Below are 22891 nucleotides of genomic sequence, written 5' to 3' on the forward strand. Positions count from 1 at the left end.
GAAAGAAAATTCCAAAGGGATTGGAGAAAGATTACTATGACTCGAACACAAGGTCAAGGCTTGTGGGAGCCTCTTGAAAGAAAATTCCAAAGGGATTGGAGAAAAATTCTCTAGAGATGTAATTTCATTCTCTAGGAGAAAGTGGGAGAGGATGTATTGTGAGAGCCTCTTGAAATAAAATCCTAAAGGGATTGGAGAAAGAGTTTCGAGAATTCTCTGGAGGGATTGGAGAGAGAGTTTCGAGAATTCTCTGGAGATGTAATTTCATTCTCTAGAGAAAGTGGTTGAGATTGATGTATCTTTGGCTCAACCCGAGGGTCCTATTTATAGGGACTCTCGGAGAATATTTGCCAAATAATATATTTGCATATTTAATATATTAGGATATTATACCTTATACAAATCATATTTAGATATTATAAGAAATCATAATATATTTAACTAATTTGAATGTCATTCAAATTTCCACCTTAATACCACTTATTCTCTAATGAATAATTTGTCTATGATCCAATCATAAACCAAGTCCTTCTTGAGCCAATGAGAGGGTGGAGCCCATTGTTCAAGTCCTGAGATTAGTACTTTAAGAGAACAACTCATCTACTTTCCTTCTTTATATGGAAAGGAGTGAATTCCATCGATATTATGTTCCCAACTCCTTATTTGGTCAAGTCTCCAAAATAGTAGGCATATTGAATCGGCTAAAAGAGCCATTCTCACCCATGTAAATTAAAAACAAGCCTTCACAGGCAGGAGTTCATAACTCACTCAAGATTAAGATCGAGTCGCATATGATCATCATGTGAAATATTAATCTTCTCAATTAACGGATTTATAAAGAGAGATTAAATATTTCTTGGTCTAGTCTTATACAAACTCATTGTATAGGATACCCTCACTTACATGTCTCCACATGAATGATTTGGATCAACTCATTTGTAACGATTACAAAGTGAGTCGTATCAATAGTGTTGCTAGGAAAAGTCACCCAACCTTATCCATATACTATAGACTCCTTAGGTTATTACTTGAAAACGATCCTCTTGTATGTCAACCATATACTGTTCAAGATTACATTAATAACCTTGGATTTTCATACCATGGATAACAATTAAATTACAAATAAAATAATATAAATTATTGTTAAAAACTAAATAATTAATTACGAAGCTTTAGGACATAAATCCCAACAGATTCGACATAACTCCCATATTCATTGATACACTTCAATGTGCATTAAATGTATAATAAAATATAGATAAATGAGATTCCAAAGTTAAGAATCTAACATCCATTATTTGGTGCTATAAATTGATTCACATAGCATAGTAAATTTAAGAATGGTTAGATATTTGTGCTACTTCACTACAGGACAAGTTGTGTTGGTGGATATACTTCTTAGAGACAAGACCATCCATTACAAATTGTTTCTAATTATAACGGGTCAAAAGTTTGTCTTACCCAGGTAATTACATCTTTTACCTAAGAATTATTGATTAGAATCATTTGTTTATGATTCAACTATAAATTAAATCTCTCTTTAGCTACTGAGAAGGTGTAGCCCTATTGTTCGAGTTCCGAAATCATGTCCGGCTACAAAAAAAGCCAGTCTCACCCTATATGGAAAGAAGTGGATTTCATCTCATAAGATTATGTTCATGGCTCCTTATCTCGTTGGGCTGTAAAAGTCACTCTCACCCATTCAAATCAAGGGATAAATCTCTCATAAAGAGTTTATAACCCGCTCAAGATTAATATTTAGTCACATATGATTATTTTGTAAAATATTGATTTCCTCAATTATAAATATTTCATGGTTCAGTCTTATACAAACTCATTATATAGAATATCCTCACTCATTGTCTCCATACGAATGATTTGAATCAAATCATTTGTAGTAGAACGAGTGTGTTGCTTTGCCTGTAGTAATCATATACATGGACACAATTTGTCCTACGCACCATAAGAGTTTAACTATAGATTTTAGATTTATGGACACAACTGGTCCTACGCTGCACAAGAGTTTAAGTAGAGATTTAGAGTGAAATGACCATTAATTGATTAATTAAAGAGTTTAGTTCATTAAATGTTATTGGAAATTAATTTATAGGTTCATAAAATCCACTTGTTGAAAGACAAATTTGAATATTTAATTTAATATTTAGAGATTTCGAAAAGAAATATATTTATTATGTTTATATTTAAATATTAAAATATAAAATATATATTTAAATTTGAATGACATTTAAATAGATTAATTATACAATAAAATATTTTATTAATATTATATTAAATATGATCGAAAATTCATTTTCATATTGTTCCAAGAGCTTCTCTAAGTCAACTACCACCTTAACGTGGAACTTCGATTTCTATAAAAGTAGAGTTCTTACTCATTTATTTGATGCTTTAATTTTATTTTTTTTAAAAATTTAATCTATTCTTGAGGCTTACACGAAATGAAAGAAGCCGTGAATTAACATTTTTATAATATCGTAAAAAAATCAATAAAACATTAAAAAAAAATTAAAATGCCGAATATAATATAAATATAAGAATTTTATTTATTATTTTTAAAAGATCTAATTATATATAATTATAAATTTTTATAGAAATATTGCATGTTAGCGACCTTCCGATCGGTCTAACTCATTCGAGAGCGTGTTCTGTTTCTTCATTTCCTTCGAGTTCCAGGCGCAAAGACAGAGACAGAGTTGAATAAACCAAAGCAGATCGATTGTTCATTCAGCAGGTACCATTTGAATCATGCCGCATTAAAGATCTAACGTTATTGCTTTCGTTATTCTTCTTGATCCAATTTGATTTTATTTTTGAATTCGAGTTAGACTCGCCTATGTTTATCTGACGCGGAAGCTGGAAGGTTGAAATCTCGGTAGAAAAATGGAGTGGAACACGATTCACCATCTGGATCTACGACATGTAGGAAGAGGTCTCAAACCATTGCAACCTCATGCTGCCGCATTTCATTCCCATCAGGCACTCGTTGCCGTCGCCATTGGGACTTACATCGTCGGTCAGTAATTATTTCTGCTTCATTTCCCTTGTGAACTATTTCATTTGGATCGGTTCTCTCTATTTTTCTATCTCACGCCAATTGACTGGTTTAATTCTGGATCTTACTATAATTGGTAAACGTTCTTATGATAAGAATACTCATCAAATGTTATAGGCTGCTGACCTATGAAACGTGCTGATTATTCTTTCTAAATTTCAAGTATGGAAATGTTTGATGATGAAAATTCAGAGTGGAAGGAGGGGAGCTTGAGAGAATTGCGTAGTCTTTCTCGTGGACTATTTTGCTGTTATTCTGTGATCTTATAAGTCATGATACAATGCTCGAAGCCATGTTAGGGACTTGAGTGGTCCGATCATTACTAGGGTTCATATGGTTGTAGTCGAGTTTTTTTTTTTTGGGAAGAGAAACAGAGAACGGATTTCGTAATTAAATTTACAAAGGGCTAATTGGGGTTACAAGAAACCTCCCAATTAGTTAAAATATCACCAAGAGAATAGTTACAAAAAAAAATTCCCAAGCTGTAACGTGGTTGTAGACTTATACTTGCTATTTAGCCCTTCCCAGCTGAAATTGGCAAAAATGCCATTTTACCTATGAGTCAGGCCTCTGCTCGATCTCTTTTTTGTGCTTGTCTCACTTAAATGGAAAACTAGTTTTTGACACTGTTCCTGAAGGATGGGTAAGCGTCATAATTAATGGCCATATTGTTATAAACTTAGTATCTGGCAATCTTATTAATCAGTTTTTGAAAAGCATTTCTTATTAATGCCTATTTCTTTCTGGTTATGCAGTTTAACCTTTTTGAATGATGTTTTTTCACGTTACTTTTTTGGCCACAGAATGTGATGCATTAACTGGTTGCAAGATCTCTTCCATTGACATTGGTGCTCGAGTTGTTCGCATGTCTTATAGCCCCACAAGTGGGCATGCTGTGATAGCAATGCTCGAGGTTGGTCCATTATATATGATATTTTTGAACACTCGAGTTTTTTATTTTTCCTTTTTTCCCAAATATTATATTTTTACATGAAACCAATTTTTATTGACAAAATGAAAGAATAGACATAGTAGTTTTGTTAGAGAGGTGAAGATATTGTGTGAGGAAGTTTGGAAGGTTGATAGGTGTAATGCCGCCTTGTAGGCACCGGTTACACAACCTGTTTGTAATCACGAGCTAGGTTTTATTCGGTTGGGTTGAAGTTTTTTTTTTGTTGTTAGGTGACAGATGCCCTTTTTGCTTGTCATGTGGATTAATGACCATATTTATAGGTACTCTTCTTTGGTATTGGGGTTGCAATGATGTCTTGTGCAAATACACCATTGGGGACTTGAATCATGTTTTGTGGGGAATGTGAGTTAGTAAATTTGCCTTGGAACATTCTTTTTGAGATTTTTGGTGTGTGTTTGACTTGAATAGATTATGCCACTTGATATAGACAGAGGTTTACTTCCAGTCACTATATTGGGACAACAAACAAGGGATGAGCCCTTTTGGTGTGCAACATTCTTTTTTGTTATTTTATTGAAATTTTGGCTCGAGAGAAACCTAAGTCCTGTGGTAGTTATGGTCTATAGCTAGGCTTAATTTTGGCTTGTATTTAAGGCATATCTTTATCTTGTATTCTTAACAAACAGAGCCCTTTTCGTAATCTCATATTTTAGTTGTTGTCAGAATAATATGTATTGCAGTATTAGTGAGGAGAATTAGTTGGATCTCTTCTTTACTTGTTCTTTTACTGTCTTTTGCTAGTGCAATCTTTCCAACATCTTTAATGTTGGCTAGTGCTTCCCAAATAATGTCTGGGATGCTTCCTTCTAACTCATCTTTTTATAGGAATAAAAACAATTTCATTGGTTGCTGAAATATATTGCAAAAGGAAATCCTATCAGAGAATAATTAACGAGAAATGAGTATAGATAAACTATAGTTACAAAATTGAGGAGATGATCTTCAAGATAAAGCTAGAAAAGAAGAAGAATTAATAAAAATATTGATGTTATGGTGTTTATCTGAGAAGATTCAAGCATTTATTTTCTTTTTTACCAAAGGTTAATGAAGTTGCTCCACAAAATCTTTTGTCTTTCTTGAACGGATGTCCGCTGAGAGATAGATGGAGGAGAGTGAAGATATCCCTTGGTTTTGTAATAGTCAAGCCAAAAGATTTTTGTAGATAAGTAGGCAAACGGGCAGTTGCTGAACAAATGAATTTGAGACTCAGGTTCTTTCAGAAAAGGCGACAACAACTTGGTGAGATAGGTAACCAAGGAGATCTTAGTTGGAGCGTATCATAAGTATTAATTCAAGCGTGGTTAATCTTCCAACGAAAAAAACTATACATTTTTGAGGCAATTACAATTCCAAATCTGTTGATAAAAAAAAAATATTCGTAAGGTTTCCAGCAGATGCCAGCTTCTTCGTCAATGAGCTGGAAAAAAAGAGACCATACTTCTTCAAAGTCCTACATCAAATGTCCTCTCGATCCGATGAAGCAAAGCTGGCAGCTGAAATGAAAGCTTGGCCCATTCCCCTTCCAACTCATTTAAGGAATTCACTTCAGTGGTTAAGTGAAGACTTTTTGGTCCAAATTGGATGATAGCTCCTCTGGTGGAGTATTTGATTCCAGAGACAAAAAAGAAAAAAAGAAAAAAGAAGAAGAAGAAGAAGAAGAAGAAGAAGAAGGAATATTTTGAGGAGAGGAAGCTAGTATGGATGTCTTTTGGGATATTGTTAGAATTCTTGTCTCCTGCAGGTGTTGCATTTCTAAGCGAGCACCCTTAGGAACTGGAAACACTGACCAGAAATTTGATTGGGCTCCATTATTAGCCTTGAAGTTCATGAAATTGAAGAATAGGATACTGCTTTTAGCTATTTCAACCTAAAGTCCTCCTTTTGCAGCACTTTTTGGTGGAAGGGACACCCACCCTAAAGGCTCTCACCCATAGATACTACAGACCACCTTCCTCCAAAGAGCACAATCTTCTTGCAAAAATCTCGATAGCCATTTTAGAAGTAGAGCATGACTTCTTTATGTCAAGGAGCCTATTCCAAGCCAAGATATTGCAAAGGCAACGCAGTCCACCCCCATAGGCACCACCATTCTAGAAGTTCCGCATGATCATCACTTGCAGATAGGAAGACTGCTTATGGTGGACAACCGCAAGTGTGAGCCATCTTCTCTGAAAGGGTAATTTTCTTCCATTTATGGAGCCTTGCTCTAAACTATCCATTAGATTGTCACAGAGCCAGTTGTATTGTAATTTCCCCCCAAAGGGATGCCCACATACGTAATAGGGAGCTCCTCAACCTTGCATCCCATGGAAGAAGTCTGCTGATTAACCTCATCCCTGTTGATATTTAGGCCTGTGATGGGAGTTTTTGAGTCATTTAAAGGCAATCCAGCAGCTCTCCAAAACATAGCCAAGAAAGCCCTCCTATTCGTGAGACCCCCTCATTGTTTGGATAGAAAATGAGGGCATCGTCAACAAATTGAAGGTGAGTTAGCATCATTTGCAGTCTGCCCACTTGAAGACCTTGAAGAATCCTTTTTCCAAAACAATGACGAAAATTGACTCAAGGAATTGTCAACAATTGTAAACAAAGGGGATATTGGGCTCCCCTTGTCTAATCCCTCTACCAGCAAAAATCTTCCCTCTTGGTTTACCATGGAGAAAAATCGAGAATTGGTATTCTCCATATGGCCGCCTATGCACTTTCTCCATCTCGAGGATGACATCAAAATATAGCCAATCCACCTTATCATGCCTTTTCAATGTCTAACGGAAGGAGGAAACCCTCTTTCTTCTTAACTCGGTTCTCTCCAACCACTTTCGAGCCAACTAAAATTGTATCAAGGATCTACCTTCCCTCCACAAATACTGTTCTGTGTGTCTTCAATTATGCGTGGTAAAACTTTCTTCCTATGCTTCGTTAGCACCTTAGCAATCAGCTTGGGAAGAAAATAGGCTTATTAGTCTATCTTCACACACCTTATTGGTTTTTAACTTCTTCAGGATGAGGCAAATATAGGTGTCATTAGTTAATTTGTTTTTTTACACCATTTAAAAAAAAAAAAAAAAAAAAAAATCTTGCTACACCGCTATGTCACTCCTCCAAACTCATTAGTCATGTCATCCGAACTGTGAAACATGAGGTTGTCAAGGATCATCTTAGATTTAAAAACCTCTTCTTCTTGGAAGGGGTTTCCAACTATTCTCTTGTGTATGAGTTCATTGAAACCCAATTCACACGTTAAATCACAAATCTCTTCCTTTCATCTTAGTTTACAATATTTGGAATAAGCTAACAAACTCTTGCTTTCTCCTTTCTTAGTAAGGATATTTGCTTTACCATCTTCTATTAAGGAGATGAAGGCTTTATTTCTTCTAGACGTAGTCCATTTGTGGAAGAAACTCGTATTTAATCACCCTCTTTAGGCCACTGAATTTAATACTTTTAGTTCCACATCCTTTGCTCCTTTAAAGTTATCTCCGTAAGCGCTAACTTGAGTGAATCATACTTTCTAACAATTTTGAGTTCAATTAAGCCTGTCTTCCATATAATTTAAATCGTCATTCTCCTATGCACTTTCTTTTTCCCATCCTCAATCTTCTTAAGGACTTCTTTGTTCCATCTTTTTAGGTGGTCATTGAGCTGCTAATTTTTTAAGCGATTTCCTGGCCACCCAATAATGTTCATAGCATTCCACCATTCCTTCACATTCTTGGACAAATCAGGATATCCAGTCAAATGTTTTTGAAGTTGATAGGAAGGACCCTATTTTTGATAACGGAAGCTAAGGAGAAGAGGGAAGTGGTTAGATGTCATATGTGAAAGCCTCGTGACAGACATCTTCTTGTAACACTCATTCTAACTTCAAAATATGAATAGCCTATCAATTCGGGTAGAAATAGGCCCTTGCTATTGGACCATGTGAATTTATCATTGTCGAAAGGAATATCGAGTACAACAAGGATCGTGAACCAAAGGAAGGGAAGAATGTTACTAGAATTTTGAAGTTACCTTGTTCGGGACCTTATTGCTTGAGGTCTTCAATTGGCCAATTAAAGGCCATCATACCCCATCACTTCTCCCATTAAATTTCTGAGATAGCCACTATATTGTGTTAAAGTCCTCCAATACACCACACATTTGATCAAATTAGGGGTGCACATGGGTCGGGTAGGTTGGGTTGAGGAAATTTTTTGGACCAGCCCAAAAATTTGGGTTGATTAGATTGGTAACCTAACCCAACCCAAAATTGTTTCACAACCCAACTCTACCCAACCTTCTATTTTCGGGTTGGGTTGGGTTGTCGGATTGTTAAATTTTTTTTAAAAATTTCTTTTATTTATCCACACTACATAGTCATTCAATACAATCTTAAATAAAAGATATTAAAAGTTCACAAACAAACACAAATCTGTCCATAATCATTCAAACGAATAAATTCTTCATCAATATAATCACAACAACAAGCAAGAATTGTAACGTACCAACAATTCTTAATCCATTTTAAATTTCTACTTTTTGGCCTTCCTTTTTGTGTAATGTGGAAATTTCAATGCTCTCCCAATAACTCTCTACTTTTACATGAAATCTCAGCAGTAAACACAACAAAAAAGATTTAATAAATTCAACTTAAATAAATAGAACTCATAATGAAAACTTTTAAAAGAAAGGTTGAGACTTGTTATCTAACCCAACCCAAAAACCTATCTAACCCAACCCATGCCTTATAATTCGGGTTGGGTCGGTTCAGGTTGTTGGGTTCATTGTGAACCCCTATAACAAATAAGTCCTCCCATAGACCATCTAACTTTGTCTTTTAGAGAATATCTACATCTAGACTATTCTTAAGCATAATGTTTTTCACCAGATGTCTTTTCTGCGCTGCTCCAATCCGTTTTACATGCCAAGAAATTAGTTTCATGGAGTAACTTTTGGCCCTTATTTCTCTTTATCTTCACCTCCAACCAGATCTTTGTCATTATCCTCACATTTTCACAAGCTCCCTTCATTGTTTTTTTGCTAACCGAACTACCATCAAAGGAGTTTGCTTTTGAGGCAATTAGATGAATGCACATTTTTTTACTTAATAGACTTCACCATTTTTCTGGTATATAGGCATTTCTCATCACTATTTCCTCATCACTCTTGATGTTTGTGGTTGGGGTAGTGGTTTAGTTTACTCAAGCTCTTCAGCCCTAAGAAAATCACTACTAAATGGTTTTCCTCCTCTATCATTGCTTTCCCTTCTTTGTCCGTTGGCGGTTCTTCTTTAAAAAATGTATAGAAAGCATCTGGAGGCTGCTTGAAGTAATGATTCGAAGTTCTACACACTTACCGATCAGAGCTATTATTTAAGAACAAGGCTTGAAAAATTAAAAAATAGAAAGATGCTTGAAAATAAATAAAACATACTCGGGTACTCCTTTTAATGACATTGAAAAGACATGCAAGCAGAAAAATCAATTCATCACTACAAATTTTTAATCGGTTCTCTGAATTCTATTGTTATTCTTGCCCCACAATCTTGCCTTTGCAAGGGTGTGAATATTAGAAATACTTAGGAAAGCTCTTCTATGTTGGGATTTGATCTACATACAAACATATAGCAATAAAAAGCAAAATCTCAGGATTGATTTCTTTTAAAAAATGGGATATTTGCTCATGACCTGCCTTAAATCAGGATTGTCTACCTCGACCCTAACTAACACATGGAGACATTGATTGTTCTACTCATATGTTGGTGGTCAGTTCTAATAAAACATGGACCCAACCGTAATGGCCTAAAATAGTTCTCTAATATTTCATGGGAAACCAGACAATAAAACTGGGCCCATCTTGTAGGATGTCTTAGATCACCCCCTTAAGGATCTTATGAACAAAGAGAACTATTGGGTCCTCCCTCCCTTGATATCACTCGAGCCTTAATCCAACCAAATCAATGCTTTCATTTCTCCTTTCCCACTCCCTCTATTTATAACCAAATAGCATAACAAACTCTCTAATTAATTGCAAATATATCCCTAATAATATTCCTATGAAGTTGATAGAGACCTGAGTGATGAGTGATGCTTGATCCCCCTTTAGGCTTCATGACTCTCATTAGGGTTCGGTGATACGTGACCCTTGTCACGATCTTTAATTTCACTTAGCAAGGTTTGTTGTGTGAAAAAAGAAGACTTCTGTAACGATTCAGATTTTTATTCCAAAAATGATATGATAATATATTAATTACAGCATTTATACTCGCCAGAAAATGCGTGATTTCTAGCAAGACAATTATTGCCATAATTGGTAACGTTCATAGACCCTTTATATCTCTCAATGCGCAACGTTTCAGCATCCCTTGAAACGATTTTTCTTTCTACTTATCTCCTGTGTCTGAATGTGTTTGAGAGAGCAAAAAATTGACCGTTGTCGAAAGTGAAATCGAGTGGATTTTCGTGCGAAGATCTGTGGGCCAACGTTGATTTTTTGGGGTTCCGAATCGAAAGCTGGTGTGGTGTTATTGCGCAAGTCATCAGAGGAAAACCGAGGTGGAAGCAAGGGAGTCGGCATCGGAATCGCTATGCGTTCGTCGGTGAACGATAAGGAAGGTTTTTGCGATTAGGGTTTTCGTTGTTTTTCGGGTAAGGAAGATGAGTTTTTGGATCGAGTGGGTTCTCTCCTCGCATTCGTATAATCACGACCCAACAACCTTCTGTCTTAGCCTCTACTCTAGCCCACATTCCAGGCGAGAACCGCGGGCTGCGTGCACGTTCGGGCCCCTGTGCAAGGATGACACGCACAAATCAAGAAATGGTCCAAAATTTCAATGTAACGATTCAGATTTTTATTCAAAAAATGATATGATAATATGTTAACTACAACATTTATTCTCACGGAAAATGCGTGATTTCCGGCGAGACAATTATTGTCATAATTGGAAATGTTCATAGACCCTTTATATCTCTCTATGCACAACTTTTTAGCATACCTTGAAACAATTTTTCTTCTGAACTTATCTCCTGTGTCTGTGTGTGTTTGGGATTTCCCTTTCGAAAACTCTCGATTTTCTGCTCTCAAATACACTCAAACACCGGAGATAAGTTCAGAAGAAAAATCGTTTGAAGGGATGCTGAAAAGTTGTGCATAGAGAAATATAAAGGGTATATGAATGTTTCCAATTATGACAATAATTGTCTCGCCGGAAACCACGCATTTTCCGGCGAGAATAAATGTTGTAATTAATATATTATCATATCATTTTTGGACAAAAATCTGAATCGTTACATTGAAAATTTGGACCATTTCTTGATTTGTGCGTATCATCCTTGCGTAGGGGCCAGTTGGTATCACTTTCCCTTTCAAAAACTCTCGGTTTTCTGCTCTCTCAAACACACTCAGACACAGGAGATAAGTTCGGAAGAAAATCGGTTCAAGGGATGCTGAAAAGTTGTGCATAGAGAGATTAAGGGTCTATGAACGTTTCCAATTATGGCAATAATTGTCTCGCCGAAAATCACGCATTTTCCGGCGAGAATAAATGCTGTAATTAATATATTGTCATATCATTTTTGGAATAAAAATCTGAATCGTTACAACTTTGAAAGTATTTCAACATCTTGAGACCTAGGACAACTAAAAGATATTTAGGATCTGAACAGATTTTCTAAGGTTTGGCACAATGTGGGGCTAACTAACCGTTAAGCGGACACAATGTGAAACCCAAAGTGACTAAAATGTTTGGTTATCCAGATCTTGAGAATAAGATGAAGAAGAAGGTACGACTTGAGACACATATCAATCCCTTATCATGAAGCGTGAGGATGACATTTGGACTTTGAATTATCATGGGGCATTGATTCTTTAATTTCGCTTAGCAAGGATATGTGACCCTTGTTTCTTTCCTAGACCGCCTTGGGCATTCTGCCTAATCATAGGGCATTGTTTCACTTTAACCGTGTCCATTTCTATGTCTCGAACGAGTCCTCAAGGATATTCTCTATAATGCCCATGTGATGTCTTTTTTGTCTCAAGCTCATACTTCCCAACTTATGGGGAATATTATGCAGTTGAACCATCGGGTTTAGGGCATGCAAGCAATTATACTCAAGTCTTTTGGCTTCAACCGAAGTCGTTCTAGCTAGTCACTAGCTGATATCTTGTTTTTCTCGAGACTCGCATCGGAGAGTGTCTGCTTGCCATGCCTTGAACTCACATGTCGACCCGTCATTCCACTTTAGTGGCAAAACTGACAATCCATACCTTACTCACAACTTTAGGTACCTTGCTTTATGATTGTTCTCTTACACTCCTATATTCATCGTCGTGCTTATCTTCTAGCATGACCTTCGTTATGGTACTTTAGAAGGGGTAGGCTCTGCCTCTAATGATAGGGATTGCCTCAAGCGATACCACTATTCCATGTCGCACAATCAAACTTGGTCTATCTACTACTAGCTATCCAAGCTAGGATGGTTTTCTTTACCACGAGACCCTAGGTCTCTATTTTCTTTAGTCGGGTTCCATCCTTTAGACGTGGTGAAACTTGAACGTCCACTCTATTCCACTCCACTTATTCAAGGATTTTCGGCGATTAGTCAAGTTACCCGTTTTCTAGTACGGGCGCCCTATTCTCTAACTCTCCCTTGTGCCATGTTCCACATAGGCACCGGTTCTGGCCACTATGGTCCTGGTCATGAAGTAATGGTGTTCCATTTAGTTGCCTTCGCTACATTCGTAATTGAGATTCTAAGGACTTACAATCTGCTTTTCTTTTCCTTTCAAATCTTACATCACCTTGCATGTCTGGGTTCATGGTGCATCTCCACGTAGTTCTTAACAAGCCTAGACACAATTATCTCAATTTTCTTGTGGCTGTATCCTCAAGTATTCTCTTGGGGCGCTGAATCCTCACTCGCTCACGCCCTCCCAATAGGGCTTGCTTGTTGAACCCTCATTGTCCTAAGCCCTTTCTTAGACCGCAATGATGTTGCTGGACCCACTCCGTTCCTTATAGCTATTTTTGGGCTATCGGAACTTTTCACCTTTTGGTGCTCTTTCCGAGGCAATCTAAATCCCGAAACTTTCCTTAAGCATAGTCCTCTCTAGCCTAATCTTTGTCTCATTTTCCCCTATCTTGAGCAATGACATTACCCGCTCATGATATTCTTATCCTCTCTTACTTGATGAGCTGTGGTTATGTTCTTCTCGTCAAATGTCGGTGGGTCATGCTTGCAAAAGTCTCTTAGATATCTTGACCTCCAGGACATTCTAACGTTGTTCTCACTGTTTCCCTTTCCGTGTTTTGCCACAATGGCCTTGGTAAGAGATTGTAGCGTCATGGCATCCTTACCATGGCGGAAGCTGGGGAATCTATTTGCTCGAACACTAGTCCTTGGCATGCATTTGCTTATGAGGAGTCACGGATAGGATTGGACCCGGTCGGGGCCTTACCTCCTCTGCTACTACGTGAAGAACCTCTTCAAGTTCTAGGGTCCATAATGTAACCTCATTCAGTAGTCTGGTTACTAGATAGTCCAACCAAAGTTTAACCTAATTAGGTTCATAAACTTAACCAACATGTGCATGCGATTCAATTGGAGTTAGATTGTATTTACTACTTACTACTTACTACTTACTACTTACATATCTATCAAGGTGAGGTGTGGCTATGAGTTGAGTTGTAGGGACCCAAACGATTCCCAATCCAGGAGAAACAGTCTATAGGACTTAATCAACCTAGGGCTCTGGTACCAATCTGTAACGATCTGCTTTTCAAGGCTGTCTATCTAGGAAAAACTGTTTACGAATTGCCATGTGGACTCAAGGGTAAAAAGAGCGGTAAAATTTTGCAATTTTGTAAAACGAGGAATATAAGAAAATTAAGCCAAGCTTAAATAGTAAACTAACATAAAAAGTGTTAAAAGTATAAAACGTGGTCGCGAGGTCGAGAGAAATCAATTTATAAAATAACACAAGTTTCAAGAAAGCGGCATTAAAATAATATTAAAACCAAGATAAAAGCTTGATATAGAGGTTCCCCCTGTAGCCACACAGCTTTGTGTGGTCCCGTTGTTGGACAATGATTTATGACCCATCTATAAACAAAGAATAGCAACAAATGAGTATAAGAATACTCAATAGGCATCTACTTGTAGGCTCTCATCGAAACTTCTCATACTCAATGTTTCTTAAGCTGTGTGCTGGATCATAGTCCTATAATTGGCTAATTCCATGACTTGAGTTCAAATCTAGCCGTCTCAGACTCTTAAAGTTCATATCTAGCCCTCTCAGATTAAGATTCATATGTAGCCCTTTTAGACTCTTAAGGTTCACATCTAGCACTCTCAGGCCGGTAGGATTCATATACCATACTAACTATTATAAGTCACCCATCGGGTTGTATTAAGGTTTCAAGGTGTACTTAGCCTCTCGCTTCATACTTTTCAAGGTTCATCAGGTCATTGAGCTTTCTGCGCATAAGTCGGGGTGCCTCGTAATGTCTCGAGCTCTAAGGAAGTTTAATAGGTACGGAGGAGTCGTTGCTCGTAATAGGTGACCTCTCAATCTACCTATAACTCCATATGTGCCTACTACTAAGCACTAGCCGGAAGCTCCCCTAATGGCACCTGTCAATGCTCCCTATTCTTACGCCATTCTAGGCTAGAATAGTGCAAGGCCAGCTCCCCACTCGGCACAACCAGAGCTCCTTCAGTAGTACTCTCTGGCGTGCCACAGACTAAGTGGGTAACATCACATTCCTATAGGCTAAGTAGACCTTTACCCGTTGAGGTGAGTTCATGATTAAAGGTTGCACCCTAACCGTCCTTGCATAGATCTAGTCGATCCATGATATCATAACGGACCCTAAATGTGGCTGAAGGACCAAGGAAAAGTAAAAATAGGCTACAACTCGCTAACAAATCATGCATATTTTCTAAGGCACATAACATTTAGTCCATGAGTCAATCAGGGCATGTATAGGTATTCTAGCCTCCTAACATGTATAGGTATTCTAGCCTCCTTACATACTTCTAGGGGCATAAGTGGCATTAATTCATAAACCATACATCTCCGCACAATATACATGCATATTGAGCAAGGTACGACAAATCATAGCATGCCATAGTCCTAATGAAGCATTTAAATCCTTCATAGTCAATTTTTGCATATTGGAAGTTCTAAAACATGGATTCTAGCTAAACGGATCAAAATCCATAATTCTATAGACTTAGCTATCCATTTTCATGCTTAATTCATTCATAAATCATGCTAACAGTCCATATGTTCGAGTCCTAATCGATTCCTACAAGTATTTCTTGTTAAAAACCCAAATGGTGACTTACTTAGTTGTTGACTTCTTAGGCTTAGTTCGGGTCTTCAAGATTCCTCAAATATACCCTAAATTAAGTCAAAAGAATAAATTTGGTGAAAACAACTCGAAAAACAAACTCCGGAAGGCTTAAAAAACCATAAAAGAGGGATGAGGTCAAGGAAACTGACCGTTGACTGTACGGTCATGCTGACCCTCTGCTGACTTCCAGTGATGTCCTCCGCGTAATGTTACTAACCTCTTTCTTTTTTTCCTCTTTTCTTCTTTTTCTTTCCTTCTTTTTTTTTGTACAAATCTGGATATTACAGTATCTATTCCTGATTCACTACGTATATAGCTGGTGGACGGGATTTGTAGTAGAAATACTGTAAAGAAGTATGAATGCACGTTATGTAGGAAATTGTTTAACCCTAGTTCATCTATATCGTACCTTCCCTTTTGTAGGATTGCACAATTAGATCTTGTGACTTTGACTCAGAGCAAACTTGTGTCTTGCATTCTCCTGAAAAGAAGATGGAACAGATTTCCTCTAATACAGAAGTACATCTTGCTTTGACACCCCTACAACCTGTTGTGTTTTTTGGATTCCACAAAAGAATGAGCGTGACAGGTCAGCTACTATCAATTAATAAATTTTCATATTCTTTGGGATTATGCCTTTTTATCTTGTTAAGACTCATTGCCTGTGTAACTGTCGAATATTTGTTGCTACATGGTAGTTGTTGGGACGGTTGAAGGGGGTAGGACACCAACAAAAATTAAGACCGACTTGAAGAAACCTATTGTGAATCTTGCATGCCATCCTCGCCTACCTCTATTGGTAATATTTGTATCCTTCACTAAGTTTTAAATATCTTCTTCTTTTGTCTTATATGATACTCTAAGGTTCTGTTCTTCTTTCCCATACAGTACGTTGCTTATGCTGATGGTTTGATTCGAGCATATAACATTCATACTTACGCTGTTCATTATACTCTGCAACGTGAGATGATAGTAGATTTTTCCTTTTTTCTTTGTTAGTATGGTGCATATTGTATTTATGAAAGTAACAAATGTTTTAATGTCATTTTGCACTCAGTTGACAACACTATAAAACTCATTGGTGCTGGAGCATTTGCATTTCATCCAACGCTGGAGTGGATTTTTGTTGGTGACCGTAGGGGTACACTTTTGGCTTGGGACGTTTCAACTGATAAACCTAGTATGATTGGAATGTAAGTCATTATGTTTACATGTTCCATTTGCATGATTTACATGCCAACAAATTGATTAGATTTGGCCATCTTCTGGTGCATCAATAAGAAGTAGCTTATTTATTCTTGACATTATTGCTAGCGACATATTTAAATTGGTACTCTAGAAGTTCTAACTCTAAGTAGTTACAATATTACTTGATCCTAAAGGAGTTTGTTATGTTTAGTGAACATAGTTCTAATTCCCTGAATATCTTAACTGTATCATTGTTGGATCTTTAGTTTGGTTCTGCCATTAAGCATAACTCTGGGGGTTCTGACAGGATTGCTCATCTCTGCATCTTGTAAGGGTTTAATGGGGCATGTGCAGTTTAAGTACTAGATATGAAAGAAGTTCACGTTCTAACAATCCAACTAGAACTTTCTAAGACCTCTAGGGGCTCATTACTACTCTCTTCATAGTTAGGTTGTTAGGTTGTGACATTCTTCCCACTTAAACTAGTCATCGTCCTCGATGACTTACTTAGAGGATAATCATTCTATGGATTGTGACACTATGCAGTGACAGACATGCAACATGAAGTGGATGACTTTAACGGGTGGAACTTAAAACTGATTATTATGTAAATGTTTTGTTATGGTCATCTTAGTGCACAAATTAACCTCATCCTACAATAGCCTCTCCCAACTACTCGGTATAGCAAACTCCTCTATAGACTTACCCCAACTGATGGTTAGTTGACATCCAGTTAGTGGAGCAGAGCTTCAGTGTACTAGGTTACTAGATATGAATTGTAAATCTGTGTTGTTCATAAATTCTGGTAAATGTGGGATGCACACATCAGTTATGGTTGGAGGGGTAGTTGCCACCGACTATCATATCAATCATGCTATAAGTGAGATCCCACTACATACTCATCATGTTAAGTTATGAAACTTTCATAAACATCATTTATAAAATCCTCATCCGTCATCACATAAAAGACACTCGAGCTATCATACAAAAACTGCTTGGCAAAAAAATATTTTTTCTATTGTATAAAAACGGTTTGACAAGGTGAAGTATATCATTAAAAGAATCCCAATCTAGCTCTTAAGTGTTTCTAGTAGAATCTCAATCTAGCACTTAGTGTTTTAAAGTCATTTGGCCGATCGGCAATTCAAGGTAAAAAAAAATCACAGTTGGCTCAACCAAATATTCTCAGATCAATCTAAAATAAATTTCTGAAATTAAACTCAAGTCTCAATGATCCTAAACTTAATTCAACACTATGAAAAACCCAAAGGGTGCTTAGGAGAGTTGCTAACTTGTTCTTACCCTTATTCGATCAATCTGAAACTCATCCAAAACTATAAACAAAATGGTTCCAACTATTAGAGTCTAAGTTACAACCCTTATTGGAAATGATTAAAAGAAATCCTTGCCCACTGATTTTCGCTAAAAAAAAAAAACTAGATTGCAAGTGATGATTCTATTTCGCCCAAATTAATTTTTCAAGAGAAGCAAAATACTTACATTTAAATTTCTCAAGGGAAAGGGTTGCAAGGTGTCACAACTTGATTTTTGAGCTACTCCAAACATGGATCGCGACGTGGACTGACGTGGAAGAGTTCTGAAGATATGGTAAAATTTTTCGCTTTTAAAAAGAGGACGCTGAACATTGAAAACATAATAAAAACATACAAAAGTACATATATTTGAGTTTAAATTCAAAAGAGGGAACGATACTTAAAAGACAAGACTGGGACAAAAGTGTACAAAAATCAGAGGAGACATTCTAACCTAGACTATCTCTATGGCCTCTTGCTCTAGACCGCTCTCGCCTCGACCAACATCTAGTCATCATCTAAAAAACAGTAAAGAACTAGAGTGAGTATAAAATACTCCGTAAGTTGCCTACTTGTAAGCTCTTTGTATCTATAGGGGCAGTTAAGATTCCACACTCTAAGGTGCAATTGAGATTCCACACTCTAACATGATGATAAGGCATATATGTAAAGGTTTTGATCTGGGATTCTAAGTCTTGAGGCCTTGACCAGTCTTTTGGCTAAGTTTTGGCTTATGTACTAAATGTGGTCCCTCGTCCCTTTCAAGACGGGTTTAAGGAGAGTGGATCCGATTAGGCTGTCCACTTCCTTTTCTACACACAATACAAAGCGGAAGTCCTGAACCTTAAGCACTCCTTTTGATAGACTGCTAGGTCATATGGCTGGTACTAACATCATGAACATAGTAAAAACTATATCTAAGGTTCAAGTTAGGATTCAGAATCGGATTCGGCTCTTAACTGCCCTGACATTCGCCTTTATCCCCTTGACATGGTCTAATGCTCAAAGAAAACAAAGATATCCTATCCTAAATGATGTTTTGAGGAGAAGATATCCTAGCCACAAATTAGGAAAGACATCAAAAAGACCTAACCTACATGATGTTTTGAGGAGAAGATAGGTACAGAACATACTGTTAGGATACAAGCTCCCTAATAGTTTGTATATGTATATATGAACATAATTCTGCTCGATGTTTTGGGGAGAAGCCACTTTTAATTTTCCAGGTTGTATAAATAAAGTTGTTACTTTACCTAGCCTTCTATAGCTAGAGTCTCAACTAGCCCTCAGACTACAGTAATTTGAATGTTCATCTTTGCTTGAAATGTCTGGATCCATTGGGTTTTTTTTAGTCTCTTCAAGAGTAGATGTCATTTATTGCATTAATCACTTTAAGTAGTTTTCCTTTTAAACCTTGGAAAATATCGTAACAGTCTTCTTTTTCATTGGAATTTCAGTACGCAAGTAGGTTCTCAGCCAATTACTTCAGTTGCTTGGTTACCAATGTTGCGGTTACTTGTAAGTCTCTCCAAGGATGGTAACCTCCAAGTTTGGAAAACACGAGTCATTCTGAATCCAAATAGACCTCCCACGCAAGCAAATTTTTTTGAGCCTGCAGGTGATATTATTGAATGATTTCAACAGAAATCTATTATTAGGATACATATTGTTGATTTGTTGAATTAATATTGGTTTTTTGTTGAGGTCAATTACTACTTGAGTTCTTATTATTTTTTAATATAAGCAGTTGGGCTTTTTTCTTTAATACTTTTTGTTTATTATTCGATACAAGAGTTGACTAAAGTTTTTCTGGTGCTCTATGCATTTTTTTAAAACATTTAAAGTTTTTTGGTATGAATATTCTTATTCCATCTTTGTTGTTTCTTTAGTTGCTTCTTCCTTTGGTGGAAGTTATATGGCTTATGGTATGCTCATTTTGCCTCCAGTAATCGATATCGATTGTTTTGATTGTGACAATCATTAGTTTGTTTATTATCTTCTTTTTCTTCTTCTTCTTCTCCTTCTCCTTCTCCTTCTATTTGCTTTTTGCCCAAAGTGTCCGTGATCGTTCAATTTTGGAACAAGAAACAAATTTTTCATTAATGCCTAGAAGAAACAAAAATTGATTAAAAAAATCTCGTTGGGTGAGAAGAAAGCAGAAAAATGAAACTTACAAGGGAATATGAAGACAACCCAATCAAGACAAATATCATTCCTTTTATGTATTTGTTGTACTAATTGTTTTAATTTTCTTATATTTATTTATGTTTTGGCAGTGATTGAATCAATCGATATACCTCGCATCCTTTCCCAGAAGGGTGGAGAAGCAGTTTATCCCCTACCGAGGATCAAAGCATTAGAAGTTCACCCTAAACTCAATTTAGCAGCATTGCTGTTCGCAGTTATGTGAATCGATGCTATAGAGTCTTAATTGTTTGTTAGTTTTCAGAAAGATTCACATTTTTTGGTTGACAGAATGTGTCAGGTGCTGATACTGTAAAAAATAGGGCTGCATACACAAGGGAAGGACGAAAACAACTATTTGCAGTTCTGCAAAGTGCAAGAGGATCTTCTGGTAATCGGACTCCTTACTGAGCAAACTTTGGGCCATGTGCTTTCAGTTGGGTTCTCATGGTGTAAATGTTTTGCTCCTTTCAAATCTTGCATTCTCTCTTTTCTTTGGCCAATCGGTAACTTCCATTTGGCTCGGAATTTGCCTATATTCCCCTCATTTTCGTAATTTCATATCTTCTATAAAATGCATTGTGTTCCTTATTAAAATAGTAATAATAAACAAGTGTTGATCCTTATCGTACTCTTGAAAGGCTTCCTAATCCTGGCTGAACTTTCCCAATGATTTGTAGATCTCCTTAAGGGAAGTTGTTAGTAGGTTGACATTATTTTAAAAATGCTCTAACTACCTTGACCAATTGTAATTAGTTTACTGTGGTGTACTTCCTGTTTGCAGATCCAAAAATAGGTTAATGAAATGATATGCACACCTTTTCTAATTGATGTTATATTGCCTTTTGTCACGCCCGCACAATTTGACGTTCCCATAAACCATAGAAGCTTTCTTCTTTTTGTAAGTGTGCCATCTTCTACACGTCATGTCCAACTTATTGTTGTTTGGCTATTACAGCTTCTGTTTTGAAAGAAAAGCTTTCATCCTTGGGTGCATCTGGAATATTAGCTGACCATCAACTTCAAGCGCAACTGCAAGAACATCATCTGAAAGGGTGAGCTTATGCTTTTTGTACTTGATTGAGAAAAGGGAAAAGGCTATGATCTCCTTTACTTTTTTTTTTGATACTTTGATCTTAATCTTTGATGAAGCTGAAAGTAAACTTTTGAATTCAATTTTTTAGAAATCTGTTAGGTTTAGAGTTAAGAAACATGATTTTTGTTAATGAAAGGGGAACTCAAGTAGTGAAGCGTTGGTGAATGGTACTTCAAGGCACCAGTACATTTTCATTTGTTTAAATGGCAAGGTATGGCGCAGTTCCTGAGAGGTCACTTTTAAAATAATGAATACTCTCTCTCTCCCCCCTGTTTTTTTTTTCTTTAAAAAATGATTGGGCGATGCTAAATCCCTAGAGTAAAAGAAGTCTCAAGTAGTTGTTGAGTTCTTTCATTCACTACTGTTTGCATGCTTTTTTTAACAAAGATAGAAAAATGTTCAGGGAGGGAGTACAAAGAAAATCAAACAACCAAATGAAGTAAAAATCTCCAAATATTACAAGAGCCACAAAAAAAAGGAAAAAAAACATTGAAGAACAAAACGGCTAAGAAGATCTTGACAAGCCAATGAGCTGAAGCAATAAAACCAATCCCATCAAGTTGCGAAAGCTGTATCTACTGCCAAGAAGAATAGAACATCCAGAAACCTTCGATGAAAGCAAAAAATCAACGAAAATGCCTGTCTTCAGTTTGCAAGATCACTCTTGTTGACAGAAACAACCAAATAAAAAGCTTTGTAACTGAAAGGAGCTCAAAAAGCAAAGGAGCAACATTAACTTTCCCAATCAGAACCTTTTCATGCATGCCACCTCAAGCGACTGGACTGCAAACACACTACTCAACCAAACATAAATCGTTTAGTGAACCGGAAGCCCTCCAACCATGTTGATGGTTGATCCAAAGAAATCTAGGAATTCCAGAATTGTCTGGAATAACATTATATTCTCATTTTCAGGTGCTTTGATGGAAGGATTAATTTTTTTCACTATCCATTAAGAGAACTATGAAGGAAATGAAAGGTAACAGCCATTTTAAAAAACTCTAGTAATCTTCTTCTTCGCATGATTCCTTTGATGACCCTTCGGCAATGAACCAATCCCTTCCTCATCTATAGTTCCTTCTTGGACACTAGATATAATTGGAACGATACAGAGTACATTTGGCTCCTATGCAAGGTGACATGCATAATTCAAGAAATGGTCCACATCTCCACCTCATCTATACTACTAACACCGATATTAGAGTCATCATCAGATCTTTCATCTTCCAAGGTGCAACTATTTACTTCTTACTTTCGGTTGAATCATTTCAATAGACAAAGGATTGTGCACCCCTGAGTTTGATGATTTCCTGAATTCTTCACCAGCAGCTAACTTCAAAAACAGAGTACATAAATGACATTTCAAATTCTCAATTTTCTTGAAAAAAACTTCCTCATTGAAGGCACAATTCAATTTTCTTCCTAGAATACCATTGGATAAGAGTGGTACAGGGGCGTGACCCTGGATTTGTGGCGGTGGGGTCCCTAATAAAGGGTTATAAAAAAAAAAAAAAAAACGGAAACCAGATAGAGATTTTTAATGCAGTTTACTTATAATATTGTCGGATAGAGATATTTTATTTTATATTTAAATGAAAAACTATGGTTCCTTCATTTCATTCCTCTTTTTTGTTGAAAAGAAATGAAAAATACTAATGTTTGCATGTCCTAAAGCTGACACTAGTGGTTACTTCTTGGAGATCATTTTTGTAATCCTCATGTGGTTGGG

General features: G+C 36.7%; 1 protein-coding gene across 6 annotated transcripts in view; it reads left to right on the forward strand.

The window, feature by feature from the left end:
* Nucleotides 1-2621: 2621 nt before the first annotated feature.
* LOC111438661 overlaps nt 2622-22891 on the forward strand; it is a 30412-nt gene continuing 10142 nt past the window's right edge. For 2 of the 6 annotated variants that reach the window (XM_023076532.1, XM_023076536.1), the window contains exons 1-11: nt 2622-2752; nt 2875-3034; nt 3877-3986; nt 15805-15970; nt 16080-16180; nt 16270-16342; nt 16439-16574; nt 19340-19500; nt 20159-20283; nt 20358-20457; nt 21025-21121. In XM_023076532.1, the coding sequence (XP_022932300.1) occupies nt 2902-3034; nt 3877-3986; nt 15805-15970; nt 16080-16180; nt 16270-16342; nt 16439-16574; nt 19340-19500; nt 20159-20283; nt 20358-20457; nt 21025-21121 (1202 nt within the window). In that variant the 5' untranslated portion in view covers nt 2622-2752; nt 2875-2901. Of the gene's footprint in view, nt 2753-2842; nt 3035-3876; nt 3987-15804; nt 15971-16079; nt 16181-16269; nt 16343-16438; nt 16575-19339; nt 19501-20158; nt 20284-20357; nt 20458-21024; nt 21122-22891 lie in introns of those variants that run through there. The other 4 variants (XM_023076533.1, XM_023076534.1, XM_023076535.1 and 1 more) reach the window with 4 other exon arrangements.

This window comes from Cucurbita moschata, unplaced genomic scaffold (genome assembly GCF_002738365.1).
Source record: "Cucurbita moschata cultivar Rifu unplaced genomic scaffold, Cmos_1.0 Cmo_Scf00080, whole genome shotgun sequence".
In the NCBI taxonomy this organism is placed as follows: Eukaryota; Viridiplantae; Streptophyta; class Magnoliopsida; order Cucurbitales; family Cucurbitaceae; genus Cucurbita; species Cucurbita moschata.